Below are 15,214 nucleotides of genomic sequence, written 5' to 3'. Positions count from 1 at the left end.
TTTGGGACTTGCAGCCGCCCGGCACCCGCCGCCTCCGGTGGCCCCGCGCCCAGGTTGACAGGGACTGCGGGCCCCGAGAGGCGCCGAGTGTGAGTCTCTGGCTCCTTAGGCCCTCGAGGGGCACCGCTGGTACTTTGGCGCCCCACGTTCTCCAGCTCACGCCCGGGCTTGGATGGAGCCCCCTGCCCAATGAATGTGGCTGCTGAGACAGCAGTGGCGGTGGCCAGTCCCGCTGCTGCTGCTGCTGCGCTCCAAGTTCGCCTCCGTCCCCGGGCTCTCCTGCCGCTCGGCTGGGCTGCCGCCGCCCTCTCCGCACTCCCCTGACCCTGGCCGCGCCGCGCCGCGCCGCGACCATGGACAAGATCCTGGAGGGCCTGGTGAGTTCTTCGCACCCGCTGCCCCTCAAGCGGGTGATTATCCGGAAGGTGGTGGAGTCGGCGGAGCACGGGCTGGACGAGGCGCAGTGCGAAGCCATGTTTGACCTGACCACCCGGCTCATCCTGGAGGGCCAGGACCCTTTCCAGCGGCAGGTGGGCCACCAGGTGCTGGAGGCTTACGCGCGCTACCACCGGCCCGAGTTCGAGGCCTTTTTCAACAAGACCTTTGTGTTAGGTCTCCTGCAGCAGGGTTACCACTCGCTGGACAGGCAGGATGTGGCTATCCTGGACTACATCCACAACGGGCTGAAGCTGATCATTAGCTGCCCGTCGGTGCTGGATCTCTTCAGCCTGCTGCAAGTCGAGGTGCTGCGGATGGTGTGTGAGAGGCCGGCGCCGCAGCTCTGCGCCCGCCTGAGTGACCTCCTGAGTGACTTCGTGCAGTGCATCCCCAAGGGGAAGTTGTCCATCACCTTCTGCCAGCAGCTGGTGCGGACCATCGGCCACTTCCAATGTGCGTCCACCCAGGAGAAGGAGCTGCGGGAATACGTCTCCCAGGTGATGAAAGTCAGTAACTTGCTGCAGAACATCTGGAAGACCGAGCCCGCCACGCTGCTACCTTCCCTGCAGGAAGTTTTTGCGAGCATCTCGTCCACAGGTGAAGCCCCGGTGCCCTCCTCTGGGAAATCCAGCCTATGCCCTGCCCGCACTCAACTCCCCCATGCCAGGGTCTCCTTTTCTGCCGTGAAGACAGACATGCACAAGGGATTTACTCCAACTCTTGAGGTCGTGACTTCCCAACTTTACAAGTGAAACAGGTGCTGGGTTCCCACTTTAGAGATTGTGATAAAGAGTACCAGTTTGGGAAACCCCCAGAGGCCTCTCTACTCTGCCTTCTAGGGTCGCTTTGAGTCGGAGTGGACTCGGTGGCAGTATTTGGCTTTTGGGGTTTTGTGGCCTAACTTAAGACCTTTGGCACCAAACAAGTTGCTTAATTACCCGGCCTCTGCGAACGTTATGGAATGATTTGATGATGACACATGCCATATAAGCGCCTATTTAGTAGTGACTAACGATAGCGTAACTCTGTTTCCCATGCTTTTATTATCTGTGACTATCATTTTGTTATAATGAGGTGTTTTTTTCCCCTCCCTCCACCCCCACCTTTTTTTTTTTAATCCACACACTGTGCAGGTTTTTTTATGATTGGGTTATCCCAGGTGACTGCAGCACATTGCCATTTCCTGTCTACAATAGAAAGGGGGTATGAGTAAAATGAGAAGGTCTTAAACAGGAGTTTTCATTGGCCAGGAATTGCCTCCATGAATTGGATCCTCTGGTGGGGAGGGGAGGGCAAGGGCTCCTTGGCAAGAAAAGACCTTCTCACCCAGAAATGTCTGTGAGTGCCTTGTTCTGCCTTGAAACTTCCAAGTCCGCAAGTTGTGGGGTATGGTCAAAGCCAAGGCCACCTCTTCCTCAACCATGGCACACCCAGTCTCCCTGATTAACCAACCCCCAAATGGGACTTATGTTTAACTTGAGAACCTTAACAAGCTCCATGCTTTCTGATTACTTAAATACACGTATGATTTCTGTAATTTTACGTTTTATATAAACTAGAATCTGCCCTGAGGCATAGTATAATAACTGCATCCTAAGTAATTAATGAAGCCCAATGACACTGCCGGGTGTTAGACTGCAATCGAAAAGACAGATTACACACTAGATAGCACCTCTTCGGGAGAAAGATGAGGCTGTCTGCTCTTGTAAAGATTTACGGGAGCTCATAGGATCACTATGCATCAGAACTCTGTGGCAGGGAGCTTGTAAGTTACTTTGCTACAATTTTTATTTTAGAAAGTGTTTTCTCTCAATTCTTCAAGTGAACCTTGTTGCCAATTTTTTTTCTTTCCTCGTTTGAAAAAAACAGATGCGTCATTCGAACCTTCTGTAGCACTGGCAAGCCTTGTGCAGCACATTCCTCTCCAGATGACTGCCGTGCTCATCAAGAGCCTTACTACGGATCCAAATGTCAAAGATGCAAGTATGACCCAAGCTCTCTGCAGGTATTTCTTCATGGCAATGTGGCTCGTAATTGTGGAGTTGGGAGGAGGGGATGTTTTCAGTTTATCTATCTATCTATTTCTATTTTAAATCATTTTATTGGGGGCTCTTACAGCTCTTATAACATTCCATACATCAATTGTATCAAGCGTATTTGTACATATGTTGCCATCATTATTTTCTAAACATTTACTTTCTCTTTGAGCTGTTGATAACTGCTTCTCTTTTTTCCCTCCCTCAGTTTATTTTTTATGGGTAATGAGACACAAAATTTTTTAACTGAAGTTATGAAATCAAACACAAGGATTCTCCAAATGAATTTTTTGCCCTATTTCCCTGATAAAACGTCTGAGTGGTTCACAAATCTAATTTCGATTTAAATTTTTTGAAAATTCTTCAAAACACTACATACATATACATTTATTCTACAGTCAGGTGTCACTTGATTTATTAACATACTTTCTTAACTTCTTGGCTAATTCTTGATTCCTGAAACTTATTTCTTCCTTTCTTCTTTTTTACAACCAGGCTATTTGGGTAATGTCCTCTGAGCCTTTGCTTCCTAGAAATCTCTCCTTTTCTCCTGAAGTCTGAAGTAGATAATTTGGCAATATGCGGGACTCATCTGATCTTTTTCTTTTAGCAATTGAAAACAGTATTCCTTTTTCTTTTGACATGTACCCTTACTCATGTGAAGTTTGTCAATCTGATTTTCATTCTGTTGTGAGTGGTCTTAGAGTAGTTGTTTTCCTAATAGCGTTTTTGTCTTTGATGTGTTGTAGTTTTACTCTCACATTTCTAGGTATAAATGTATTATCCTCAACCCATTTCTGTTTTCAATCATTCATGCACTCATTGATTTATTCAAATCAGATTTAGCGAGTACTTAATGTGAGGGCAAGGCATTGTTGAAAATATCCTTGAACAAAACAAATAAAATATGTGCCCTGATGGGCTTACTTTCTAGTTAGGGGATAGAGGACAAAGTCGGTTGGTTTTAAGATACATCCTGATTTCAGAGGTATTGAAAATATGGAAAGGCAAGCTTTGATGGCCTAGTTTAATTGGCAGGACTTGCCCTTCCTTAGTGGTAGTTTATGGAAACTAATTATACATCTTAAATTTTCTTCTGTTTTAGATTAATAGAATAAGTAATATATTATGTTGAAAGGACAGAGGCTCACTGGTACAGATAGAAACTGGAAACACAGGGAATCCAGGGCAGATGATCCCTTCAGGACCAGTGGTGTGAGTGGCGATACTGGGAAGGTAGAGGAAGGGTTGGTTGGAAAGGGGGAACCAATTACAAGGATCTACTTGTGACCTCCTCCCTGGGTGACGGACAATAGAAAAGTGGGTGGAGGGAGACATCGGACAGGCAAGATATGACAAAATAATAATTTATAAATTATCAAGGGCTCATGAGGGAGGGGGGAGCGGGGAGGGAGGGGAAAAATGAGGACCTGATGCCAGGGGCTTAAGTGAAGAGCAAATATTTTGAGAATGATGAGGGGAATCAATGTACAAATGTGCTTTACACAATTGATATATGTATGGATTGTGATAAGAGTTGTATGAGCCCCTAATAAAATGATTTTTTTTAAAAAAGCAAGAAAGGATAGAGACTGCTAGAATAGGTTGCAATTTTAAAATTTTGAAAAGTTGCCTATGAAGACTGAAGATTTTGAAGAAAGAAACCTCATGGTTATCAGAAGTGAAGCCCATCAATAATAATTTACAATTTACCAATTTTCTCTCCAGAAATGGCCATTCATAGAGCTTATCCTGTTGAATTTCTTTATTTTTTCTACTTGAGACTTTCCTTTCTACCTGCTCTTCTCTTTCCTGTTATCTGCCTGGTTGTGTTTTATAATTTTGGGGGTCAATTCTTGTTTCTCCACCCCTCTCCCCCTCAGCCCCCCAAAATGGTATGTATTTGTATCACAATTTAAGAAGCCCTGGTGCTTCTTAAAGTGGTTACTCATTCGCTGCTAACCTCAAGGTCAGCAGTTCAAAACCAGCAGCAGCTCCACAGAATAAAGACAAGACTTTCTACTGTACAGTTACCGTCCCAGAATCTCAGAAACCCACAGGGGCAGTTCTGCCCTGTCCTGTTAGATCTCTGTGGTGGCATAGTGGATAACAAGCTGGGCTGCTAACTGCTAAGCCGGCAGTTCAAACCCATCAGCTGCACCATGGATGAAAGATGAGGCTTTCTGTTCTCATAAAGATTTACAGCCTTGGAAACCCAAATGGGTATTTCTACTCTGCCCTGTTGGGTCACTATGAGTCAGAATGACACAATAGTAGTGAGTGTATGAGTATATACCACCTTTGAATAATATCTAACGATTTGGAACAAAGTATCCATGCAACTATTACAAAATTATAACCTAAGTATTTATCTCAGAAAGCTCCACGTATATTCATTTCACGCTATTATATTAGTTCTAGGAACTTTGATCTTCACTTTGCTCCTTCCTTTTTAGCTTCATTGTTTAAAGTGCCCTTGCTCTAATAGCTTTTCTTTCTTCTCCCTTTTGATGCTAAACATAACTGAAACAACTTGCCTGTAACTTGTACTCTATTTTGTTTCTTTTTTGGTTACAGCTTAATTGGCCCTTCTACATATCATACAATTCAACAGCTCAATTTTATCAAGCAGAGTTGTACAATCATTACCACAATCAATTTTAGAACATTTTCTTCTTTCTCATTATTAGTGTAATTATTTTTTAAATTGTGACAAAAATAAACAACAAAACATTCTCCAATTCAACAATTTCTACTTGTAGAATTCAGTACCATTGATTATACTATTGTGCAACCATTATTGATAACCTTTTCCAGATGATTCCACCATCATTAACAAACTCAATGCCCCGTGAGTAAAAGCTCTTCCTCCTTCACTCATAGTAACCATTGGTCAACTTTAGTTTCTGGGTTTTTGTTTAATTAGTTTTCTTGAGATAAAGTTCATATGTACTTCCATTATTAAGTCGCCTTTAAAAAGAATTGTATATATATCATCACAATCGGTTCTAGTGTTCCCTACCTTCAGTATTTGCTACCCAGTTCCCCTCACCTTCCCCACCCTCCATCCTTGATAAACCATTGCATTGGGTACTGTCTATGTGCACCCACTCCTCTGTGCTTCATAAACTGGGAAACCTAACATAAACAATACAAAAACAGAAGAAAAGAATAATATAAAGATAAAAATAAAGAGTACTAAAGAAAATACCACCGATGATATTTAAAAACCCAGAGAAGAAATTCCTGTCAAGGAACAAGCAAGAAATTTAAGCTTAGAGCAAATGCAGGTTGGGTAAAGACAGAGGTCAACTGACCAAGTATCATATTATACCGTGATTCAATCCACTATAATCAAGTTGTAGCTCTAATTTCTTTTTTTGTTTTGTTTTGGGTTTTTTTAATCATTTTATTAGGGGCTCATACAACTCTTATCACAATCCATACATACATCAATTGTGTAAAGCACATTTGTACATTCATTGTCCTCATCATTCTCAAAACATCCACTCTCCACCCAAGCCCCTGGCATCAGCTTCTCATTTTCCCCATCCCTCCCCGCTCCCCCACCTCTGTCATGAACCCTTGATAATTTAAAAATTATTATTTTGTCATATCTTGCACTGTCCAACATCTCCCTTCACCCACTTTTCTGTTGTCCGTCCTGCAGGGAGGAGGTTATATGTAGATCCTTATAATTGGTTCCCCCTTTCTACCCCACCTTCCCTCCATAATTTCTTAGTGCTCATTCTCTCCTTAAATTCCAAAAATGTATACAGGTGTTTTTTATATAAGGGTGTGGAACCCTTATCTGACCTCTTCTGGCTACCCAAAGGAGAAAGAATCCCAGTCCACACAAACCCAAGGCCAATTGCCACAAGGCATAGGTCAGACATGCGTGTACCCTCCATCCTTCTCTTACAGCATCTTACATCAACTGTTCCTCTCACAGCACCCTCAGTGGGTTTGATAATTCACTGCAATGGCCACACAGAACTCATAGACACTACTTACAATTAAGGACTTTTATTGGGGGAGTTAACACATTACTATAAGCTAGGATCGGACAACATTAAGGATATAGTCATTAGTCCACAGCAACACCTCTCTTCAGCCAGCAGCCAAGTTTCTCTTTAGCCCTTAACCTCTCAACCATGTGATCCCTTGGCTTCTACCTTTGTGGGCCTGGAAGCAGCCAGCTGCTCTGCCTCACAGTCTTGGTGGCTCCTCTGTTCTGTATCATGGTCTCCATGCTCCAGTCTCTGGTCTCCCTGTAGCATGGCCTCTGCCACTTCAAACAGGCATTTCACATATGCTCTGCTGATGGCTCTTCTGCCTTGATGGTCCTGGGAATTTTCTCTCTTCCTATTTCTGAGATCCTTATAGCTGGGGTAGTGGAAACTTTTAGTGTGACACACACCCAATTTGCATAACCAAAAATCAAACTCACTGAGTTGGTTTCAATTCGAAGGGAACTTTATGACAAAGTAGAACTGCTCCTATGGGCTTCTGAGTCTCTAAATCTTTACAGAAGTAGGCAGCCTTACCTTTCTCCTGCAGAGTGGCTGGTGGTTTCGAACAGCTGACCTTACGGTTTGTAGCTCAATGCCTAAGCACTATGCCACCAGGGCTCCTTCTCACTGCCATCACATCAATTCTGACTCTTAGCAACCCTATAGGATAGGGTAGAACTGCCATTATGGGTTTTCAAGACTAACTTTATGGTAGTAGAGAGCCTCATCTTTCTTCTACCACCTGGCTGGTGGTTTCAAACTGCTGACCTTAAGATTAGCAGCCCAGCACATAATCACTATGCCATCAGGGCTCCATAGATGTGTGGAGGGTGGGGACAAGATAACACTCACTGCCATCAAGTTGCTTCTGATGCTTACTGAGCCTATAGGACAGTTTGTTCCACCCAGTCATTGGGTGGGAGTTACAGAAACATGGATAAAAGAACAATATTAAGAAATTCTACATCATCACCTCAGTTGGAGAAATTGCTACATCAGTAGGTATTGTTGCTCTTGTGTGTAGCTTTGAGCCCTGCTGTCCAGTTTACAGGGATCCTGTCCTTTTGGTGGCATATATCTTTGTCATCATCTTTATGTCGTTGTGTTCATCGTTCCGGGAATTCTAGAACTTCAGGCACTATGTTAGGATTTTCCTCTACATATGTTCATTTTCTTTTTTCCTATGTGGTCCATTTCCAAGTCTATGTGAAGTCCTTGTAGTTCATCGACTCTTAAGAAGACTGTTAAGCTACGTTGTCTAGAGAAGCAAAACCTGACAGTGATAAGTGTTTAGGAAAGAGCTTTATATCAAGAAGTAATCCTACATCAAGAATGCAGCCCAGCCCAGTCCAACTCAGGGCTAGCCATCCCCAACTAGCTGCAGGCCGATGACACAGCAAGGTGAAGCAGATACAGGAAGATCACATACAGGCCAGTGGGTGCAGAGCAGCATGGCAGGGAGCTGACAGCCCTCAGGTCAGGTTCAGGCTACGAACTTTACGGCAACCCCAGCCGACAGAGGGTCCCAGCAAGCAGGCAGGCAAAGGGACAGAGAGAGGCAGGTTCCCAGTTTCTCCCTCATAAGAAGGCCACCCTCCTCTGCCCCAAGGAGACCTCATCAAACTCTGACCTCATTTGACAGGTTGGATAGCACCCTTACCCGTTTACACAGGGTCAAGTTCACATAAAATGTTACTGCCAAAGAGGCTCTTACTCATCTCTCCACAGTGAGCGTCCTCTGCAGCAGCACTCCGTGGTCAGAACCACTACGACCTTACCCTTTCTCGGTGGGTTCAATGTCACACGTTTCATAGCAAAACAGAAAGTTGAAGAGAACTGTACTTAGTATCGGTAAAAGTAAAGTTATACACCGTATATACTCAAGTATAAGCCAAGTTTTTCAGCACATGTTTAATGCAGTTTTTGTGGTAAAATTAGATGCCTCGACGGATATTCAGGTCAGCTTATACAGCAGGTAATAATCTCTAACATTTTCCTTTCCATGCCATAAATCATTTACTATTGATAGCAAACTTTCTAGGTCGGGTCTATTGTTAGTCTCATTTTTATCGTTGAGGAATCAGGTTAAATTACTTGTCCAAAGTCATCGAGGTACAAATGGTATGTGTAGGATTCAAACCTCAGTCTGGCTCCAGGGATTTTGAGTTATGGAGTCACCAGTGAAGAAGCACTTAGAGTCGAGGCTCTTACTCAAAATCACTGTTTGCTAGAGTCAAAACTGTGCCGTATCTTTATGGCCTGTTTTTTTGTTTGTTTTTTTTTTTAAGACATTTCTTAAAATGACCCTTTCCCTGTCCTAACTCCTTAAGTTAGGGTTTCAGTCTTATAAGGGTTTTTTTTAAGTTGGTTATTTTGCCAGCAGTGGCTTATCTTTTTTTAGAAATCACTCTGACCTCCTTATTTTCAATGCTGATCAAGAGAAGAAAATAACTTCTACTTACCAAATCAGTTGCAAGTTCCACTTCTTATCATTTAATACTCTCTTTTTCCACCTTTTAAAAAGGCAGTATTAGCTCCCTACTTAGGAATTTCTTTTGTTTTCAAATAGATATGTGGGTAATTCATGTTTACCTGTTTGGATAAAATCTTCCCATGAAAAGTTAATACTTTTAAGTAGTTAAATGTTAACGGTAATGAATGTTCTTTAAAAACAGGTATTAAGGTAGTACATCAAAATAAAGTGTCTGTTAACAAACTGGATCAAATCTTCCCATGAAAACAGTTTGTTCTAATGGATGTGCCTAAAGTAATTATCCTTACTTAATGAAACTGTAATCAAATGGGATATCTGGACCATGATATTTATTCTTACCATCTTTCCACTCTATACTTTCTTATTCTCTAGACTTCCTCAAACCTAACTTACACTTCATTGCCATTTTCTTGGATTCTACACTCCTCCATACGATAACCCAGAGGACTGTAAATGCAACACTATACGAGGGCCAGGCAGGTAACATTAATAAATTAAATAAGGCCAGGTGTAAGTTAAATGCTAGGGAAAGAGAATAGTGGAGAATGTGCTTAATTGGGCTGTGTAAGCACCTGCTAAAAGAGAAAGGTGATACTCTGTTGCCACAGGGAAATCTAATCCCAGTTTTTTGTGATCTGATTTTTCAAAGGAGGCTGAAACCAGTTTTCTACTTGAATTTCCTCAATACACATTCTGCCTCACTTACTGACACGGTTAGGTTCCCAAAACCAGTTGTTTTATGAAAACCAGTGTTACATGAAAATGGAGGCTGACCAGCCACATCATCACACAGCTGCCAAAATACATTTCATAACTGCCAAACCATTGAGAGTCATGGCCAAGCCAAGCTGATACATAACCTTGATCATCAGAGCCAGAGTTACTCTTGCCTCGAAACTCAACATTCATTACTGCCAGGTGTGCATCATTAAGGCCTAAAATAATTAATAGGTATTTTTTTATTATTGTCATAAATGTGAGATGTCAAATAATGGGTGAGACAATGAGGGAGGAGACATTGTATTTAAAACACTGGGAGAGAGAAAATTATTCTGGATCATTCCCGAGTTTGCTGTTTAAATGTGAAATTCATTTTCTTGTTGGAGCCATTCAGTAAGCTCCAGCCCATGTCATCGTACGTACAACCGAGTGAAACTGCGCAGTCCCTGGCCACCCTCACAACTCTTGGCTTTATTCTCCATAAGCTAAGATTACATTTATCTTGTGAACTTCGATAATATTACCAATTTCAGTGTTAAGGCTGTAAAGTTGAAGCATTGTCTTAACCATAGAAAGAAATGGTTTCATTTATTCAACAGATTTGAGTTCCTACTAAATATTAGTTGTTGTTTTCTGTCATGTCAATCTGACGCATAGGACAAAGTGGAACTGCCTACTAGGGCTTATGAAAGTAAATTGCCATGTCTTTCTCCAGATGGCTGGTGAATTCAAACCACTTACCTTTCGGTTAGCAACTAAGCATTGAAACACTGCCATCAGCACTCCTTTCTTAGTACTTTATCCAAATTCTGAGGATTCATCTGAGGGTTCTCCAAAAAATTCATGGAAAAGTGGAATTAAAAAATAATGGAATTTTTTAGAAATCATTTTATTAGGGGCTTGTACAACTCATCACAATCGATAATGGAATTTTTTCACAAACTTTTTGAAGCTCCCTCATATAAGTACAATAAAAACAAGAGAGATTACTGCTCTTAAACTAACAAAGTAGTGAAGCAGTTAATACTTTTAAGTAAAATTCTAATGGTAATGAAATGTTCTTTACATGTTCTAAAAAATATTCTTTAAGGTAGTACATCAAAATAAAGTGTCTGTTAAATTCAAACTAATAGGAATCAATAAATAACTTATTGTTTGCAATAACACTATATGCATTACTACATTAATCCTTGAAATAAATTATCCTAATTTGCATGCCTAAAATGATTTGGGCATGTTTGAATCTGGTCAAAGTGAAGCATAAGTAATATATAACTCAAGGATATAAAAAAAGATTAGATTGCACTTCATTCTTTCAGACATTAGTTTAAATACCGTATCACTTTGTTAATTATTTGACTTTTGACAGGTTTTCTAACTTTTCTTGATAGTTTGAGACTAGAAAAATTTCCTTACTAGCCATTATATTTCTAGTCCTATCCAGTAAAAAAACTGAATTATCATGTTGATTCTAACTTTGCTTCCTGGGTGATGTGAACAGTAAGTGTTCAACTACTAAGTAAGAGATTGATAGTTCAAACTCATCCGGAGGCACCTTAGAAGAAAGCCCTGATGTTCAGCTTCCAAGGTCACAGACTTGAAACCCTGTGAAGTGCAATTCTACCCTGGAACACAGGGGGGAGCGCAGCTCCACTGTACACCATGTGCACTGGAACACAGTACCTGGTATATAATAGGCACTCAAGTAATGGTTGAGTAAAGGGGTTGAGTTTGTGCTAGCTCTACCTTGACATTGCTGCAGGATGGTCTTGAGATGGGTCCACGTGGGGTCAGGAAAGAATGGAAGGTCAGGAGATAGGAAGCTAGAAAGAGAAGGGTAGAGGAAAAGACTAGTGACGAGGGATAATGGCGCACCATCGCCTAGTGGAAATTTCTTCTCTGCTCATTCATTCCTTACCTTTATTTTCCCGTAAATCTGAACAAAAAGCAGATTATTACTTCTGATAGTGCTTTTCCCCAAGATGTACTCACACATACCCCTCCTAAAAGACCTCCTAATTTTGTGCATATTTTCCTTTAAACAAAAACAATACAAAACTTAGTGGGGTTTCTTTTTACTCTTTCTTCAATGCAATAATATCTTCTCTCTCTCCATGTTAGAGTTCTGAGGGTAGATGCCTCCAGATCTCTTTTACCCTTTAAAATTTTGCATGTTGTTCCATGGGAGCCTTACCATGGTCTGTTTAGCACTTAGGCACGTAAGGTATTTGCAGTTCTTCCGTATCACAAACAGTACTACAGCGAATGTGTTCCTTGTCCCTAGATGTGTGTGTTTCTGCTTTATTATCCCGTCTATGTAGACTGCTGCGAACAGCCTTACATCAGTTGGCAGATGTAGAACAACCGTCAAGGACTGGCTTTAATGTCTTGTCACCATTGTGGGGAGAAGATGGCCATAAAAGAACATTCGTGTAGCCAAGTGCAAAGAACATAACATTCTAATTAGCTTGTGTTTGGACTTTGGTTCTCTGAACTTCTGATTGAACATTGTCATCATAAAAGTTGTTTTCTCAAACAACACTATCTCAAACACCGAGTTTCTAATATTCACTGCAATGGCTACACAGGACACACAAGATTTATGATTTAAGGGTTTATTAAGGAAGTTAACGCCTACTGAGAAATGCTCGGGAAACTGTTGTTTTTCAGGATGTGGTACCAAGTTCTTTCAGGGCTGCTAATAAATGCCCAAAGGGCAGCCACATCATTGTAGGCCTCAACCTGAAAGCATTCTGCTCAAGCTCATTGGGTCAGCAAACCCAGCTCCTCCACTTAAGTGCCCAGAGGCACCCTCCCCAAGCCAGCCTCCTACCCCAAAGCAGTCATCTGTAGTGGGTGCACATCATTCCTGGCTCTTGCTAAGATGGTAGTGAGATCCTCTCTCCTGCCTTTCTAAGGGACCATTTTATACTCAGCAGGATGGCAAGCACAGTACTGTGACTCCTATCAGTGTCTTCCAGGTGCCGTGTTAACCAGACCCATGCACGAAAAGGTAGTTTGGTGGGAGTTACAGAGACTGGCTAAAAGCACCACATTGAAAAATTCACTGCTCCTTCAGCTGTTAATGTAGATACTTCCAACACATGTGTCAGAGGAGGAGGAGAAACAAAAGAAGAAGGGAGGGAGGTACTACGCAGGAGGCATACAAGAGCCTCAGCCCCAGATCACAGCTGATCCAAAGCTCTGGGGAAGCTCTTTTGATGGGATGTTTATGTCTGGAGCATATACCAAGGAGCTTCAATTTTGTACAGTTAAGGTATTCACTTAGGTATGGCAATTTGTTATTGGTTAGAAGAGTGGAATTTACAATGATTACTTCCAGTGTTATACATGAAGGGGCTTCAAAAGTTTGTGGGAAAATTCCATTTTTCTGTGAGTCTTGTAAACTCCCTCAAATTAACTAGTTTAATCTTGACAGCAGCCTTGTGAAATAAGTATTTTTATAATCTACAGATGAGGAAACAGAGAAGGTTAAGTAATTGACATAACTATTTAGGATCCCCTAGCTCAGCAGGAGGCTACTAACGGAAACCCATTAGACGAGGTTTGAACACCCAGCGGCTCCACAGAAAGAAAGACGTGGTAGTCTGCTCTTGTGAAGGTGCAGCCGAGGAAACCCGACGGGGCAGTTCTCTGTCACATGAGCCAGAAGGAGCTCAGCTTTGCCTGGTTACAAATGGTGATAAGCTTTTAAAATCAGACCAGTCTTGCTTAAAAACACAGGACTTTTTCTATTAAAAAAAAATAGAATAGAATATGTATACTATAGAAAATTAAGGAGTATCCTGGTGGTGTAGTGGTTATGTGTTGGGCTGCTGACCTCAAGGCCAGCAGTCGCCATCAGATACCGAGTATTGCTTTGGTTTTCTGCCACCAGAATGGGTGGGTTTACGGTTTTCTCTATTACTGTATTAATTCAAATACACTGTGTTTTACGTGTTTGAAGTTGTCATGTGTTGTTTTTGTAGAGTACGGGTTTGATAGGGATAGAGACCTGTTCCACAATGATGTAAAATAGTGCAGTTCATATTACATGCCAACCTCCAGGAAGAATAAATTTTGGTTTTTATCAGTGCTTCTTATTTCAGATATCGACCCTTGATCTTCATACTTCTTAGGGTAAATTTGCCTAAATAAATTCTTGATATCACTATGTAGCATAAACTTGCCTTTTTACAAAGTGAAATATCAGAAATTATGGAAGTATATTAAATATAAATATAAGAAACTGGTGTGAGCCCCCAACAAAATGATTTTTTAAAAACAGAAGAAAATCTGCAGTGAAATCAAATTACAACATAAAGATAGTCCAATAAAATGTCAAGAATGAAATGTTCTGAGAAAACAAACAAACAACAACAACAAATATATATATATATGAAACTGCCCACTCACTAATTTGGATATTCCTTGAGAAACAAGTGCCCGCATACTCATTTTTATATCTGGCAATATCATCTACAAGTACTTCAGAAAATGCTGAGTCACAAACTGATTATGATTATGAACTATAACTCCTGTCATTTTCATTTTGTTTCCCTTCAATTTTCAGAATGATTGACTGGTTGTCTTGGCCTTTAGCTCAGCATGTAGATACATGGGTGATTGCACTGCTGAAAGGACTGGCAGCTGTGCAGAAGTTTACTATTTTGATAGATGTTACTTTGCTGAAAATAGAACTGGTAAGTGGGGACATAGAAATGTAGTAGAAAATGTGGGTGCATATAACCAATCTTTATTTTTAGGTGGTTTAAGGTAAAGCTGTGTACATGCAATTTTGAATTTATTCTTGTTTTTGTGTGGAGTAATAGATTTGAATGTTCTATAAAGAAAGACTGCCTCACATATTAGAGGTAGTTAAGATAAGTTTACTCTTTTTGCATGAAAACATACTCCTCCCATCCATTCTTTCATACACCCTGCTTAGACTTACACTACCGTCACTCTACCCAAACTGCCTGACCCCAGTGCTCTCTAACATTGCTCATCCAGGCTCATTTCTAAGGCCTGTCAGCAGTTGGTCTCTCCCTCTTAAACCAGCCTCACTTGGTTTCCCAGACTTTCTGTGTTCTTGATCTTCGTCCTTGTTCATTAGCATTGCTATCTCCTGTACTGGATCTTTCCAAGTATAAAGTGCCTTAAAGTTCGGTCTGTGGACTATTTCCTCTTTTTTTGGTTTTAGGATAACTTTGTTCTTAATCTGTATACACAATATAGGAGTTCCATGGTTTTAAGCAGCTTCTTAGATCAATGATTGCCAGATTTATATTTCTTTTTTTTTTAATCATTTTATTAGTGGCTCATACAACTCTTATCACAATCCATACATACGTCAATTATGTAAAGCACATTTGTACATTCGTTGCCCTCATCATTCTCAAAACATTTGCTTTCCACTTAAGCCCCTGGCATCAGCTCCTTATTTTTCCCCCTCCCTCCCTCATGAACCCTTGATAATTTATAAATTATTATTTTGTCATATCTTGCACTGT

General features: G+C 41.2%; 1 protein-coding gene across 2 annotated transcripts in view; it reads left to right on the top strand.

Moving 5' to 3' along the window:
• The first annotated feature begins 353 nt into the window (after positions 1 to 353).
• The window catches only part of USP38 (ubiquitin specific peptidase 38), a 37,338-nt gene continuing 22,477 nt past the window's right edge, over positions 354 to 15,214 (top strand). The window contains exons 1-3 of one of the 2 annotated variants that reach the window (XM_004708745.3): positions 354 to 1,035; positions 2,308 to 2,443; positions 14,275 to 14,404. In XM_004708745.3, the coding sequence (XP_004708802.1) occupies positions 354 to 1,035; positions 2,308 to 2,443; positions 14,275 to 14,404 (948 nt within the window). The remainder of the gene's footprint in view (positions 1,036 to 2,307; positions 2,444 to 14,274; positions 14,405 to 15,214) is intronic. The other variant, XM_045295773.1, reaches the window with a different exon arrangement.

Source organism: Echinops telfairi, unplaced genomic scaffold (assembly GCF_000313985.2).
Source record: "Echinops telfairi isolate 266 unplaced genomic scaffold, ASM31398v2 ScPeMD7_5868;HRSCAF=6743_0, whole genome shotgun sequence".
Lineage (NCBI taxonomy): Eukaryota > Metazoa > Chordata > Mammalia > Afrosoricida > Tenrecidae > Echinops > Echinops telfairi.
The sequence above is the reverse complement of the archived record's forward strand: the minus strand, read 5'-3'. Positions and strand labels throughout refer to the sequence as shown.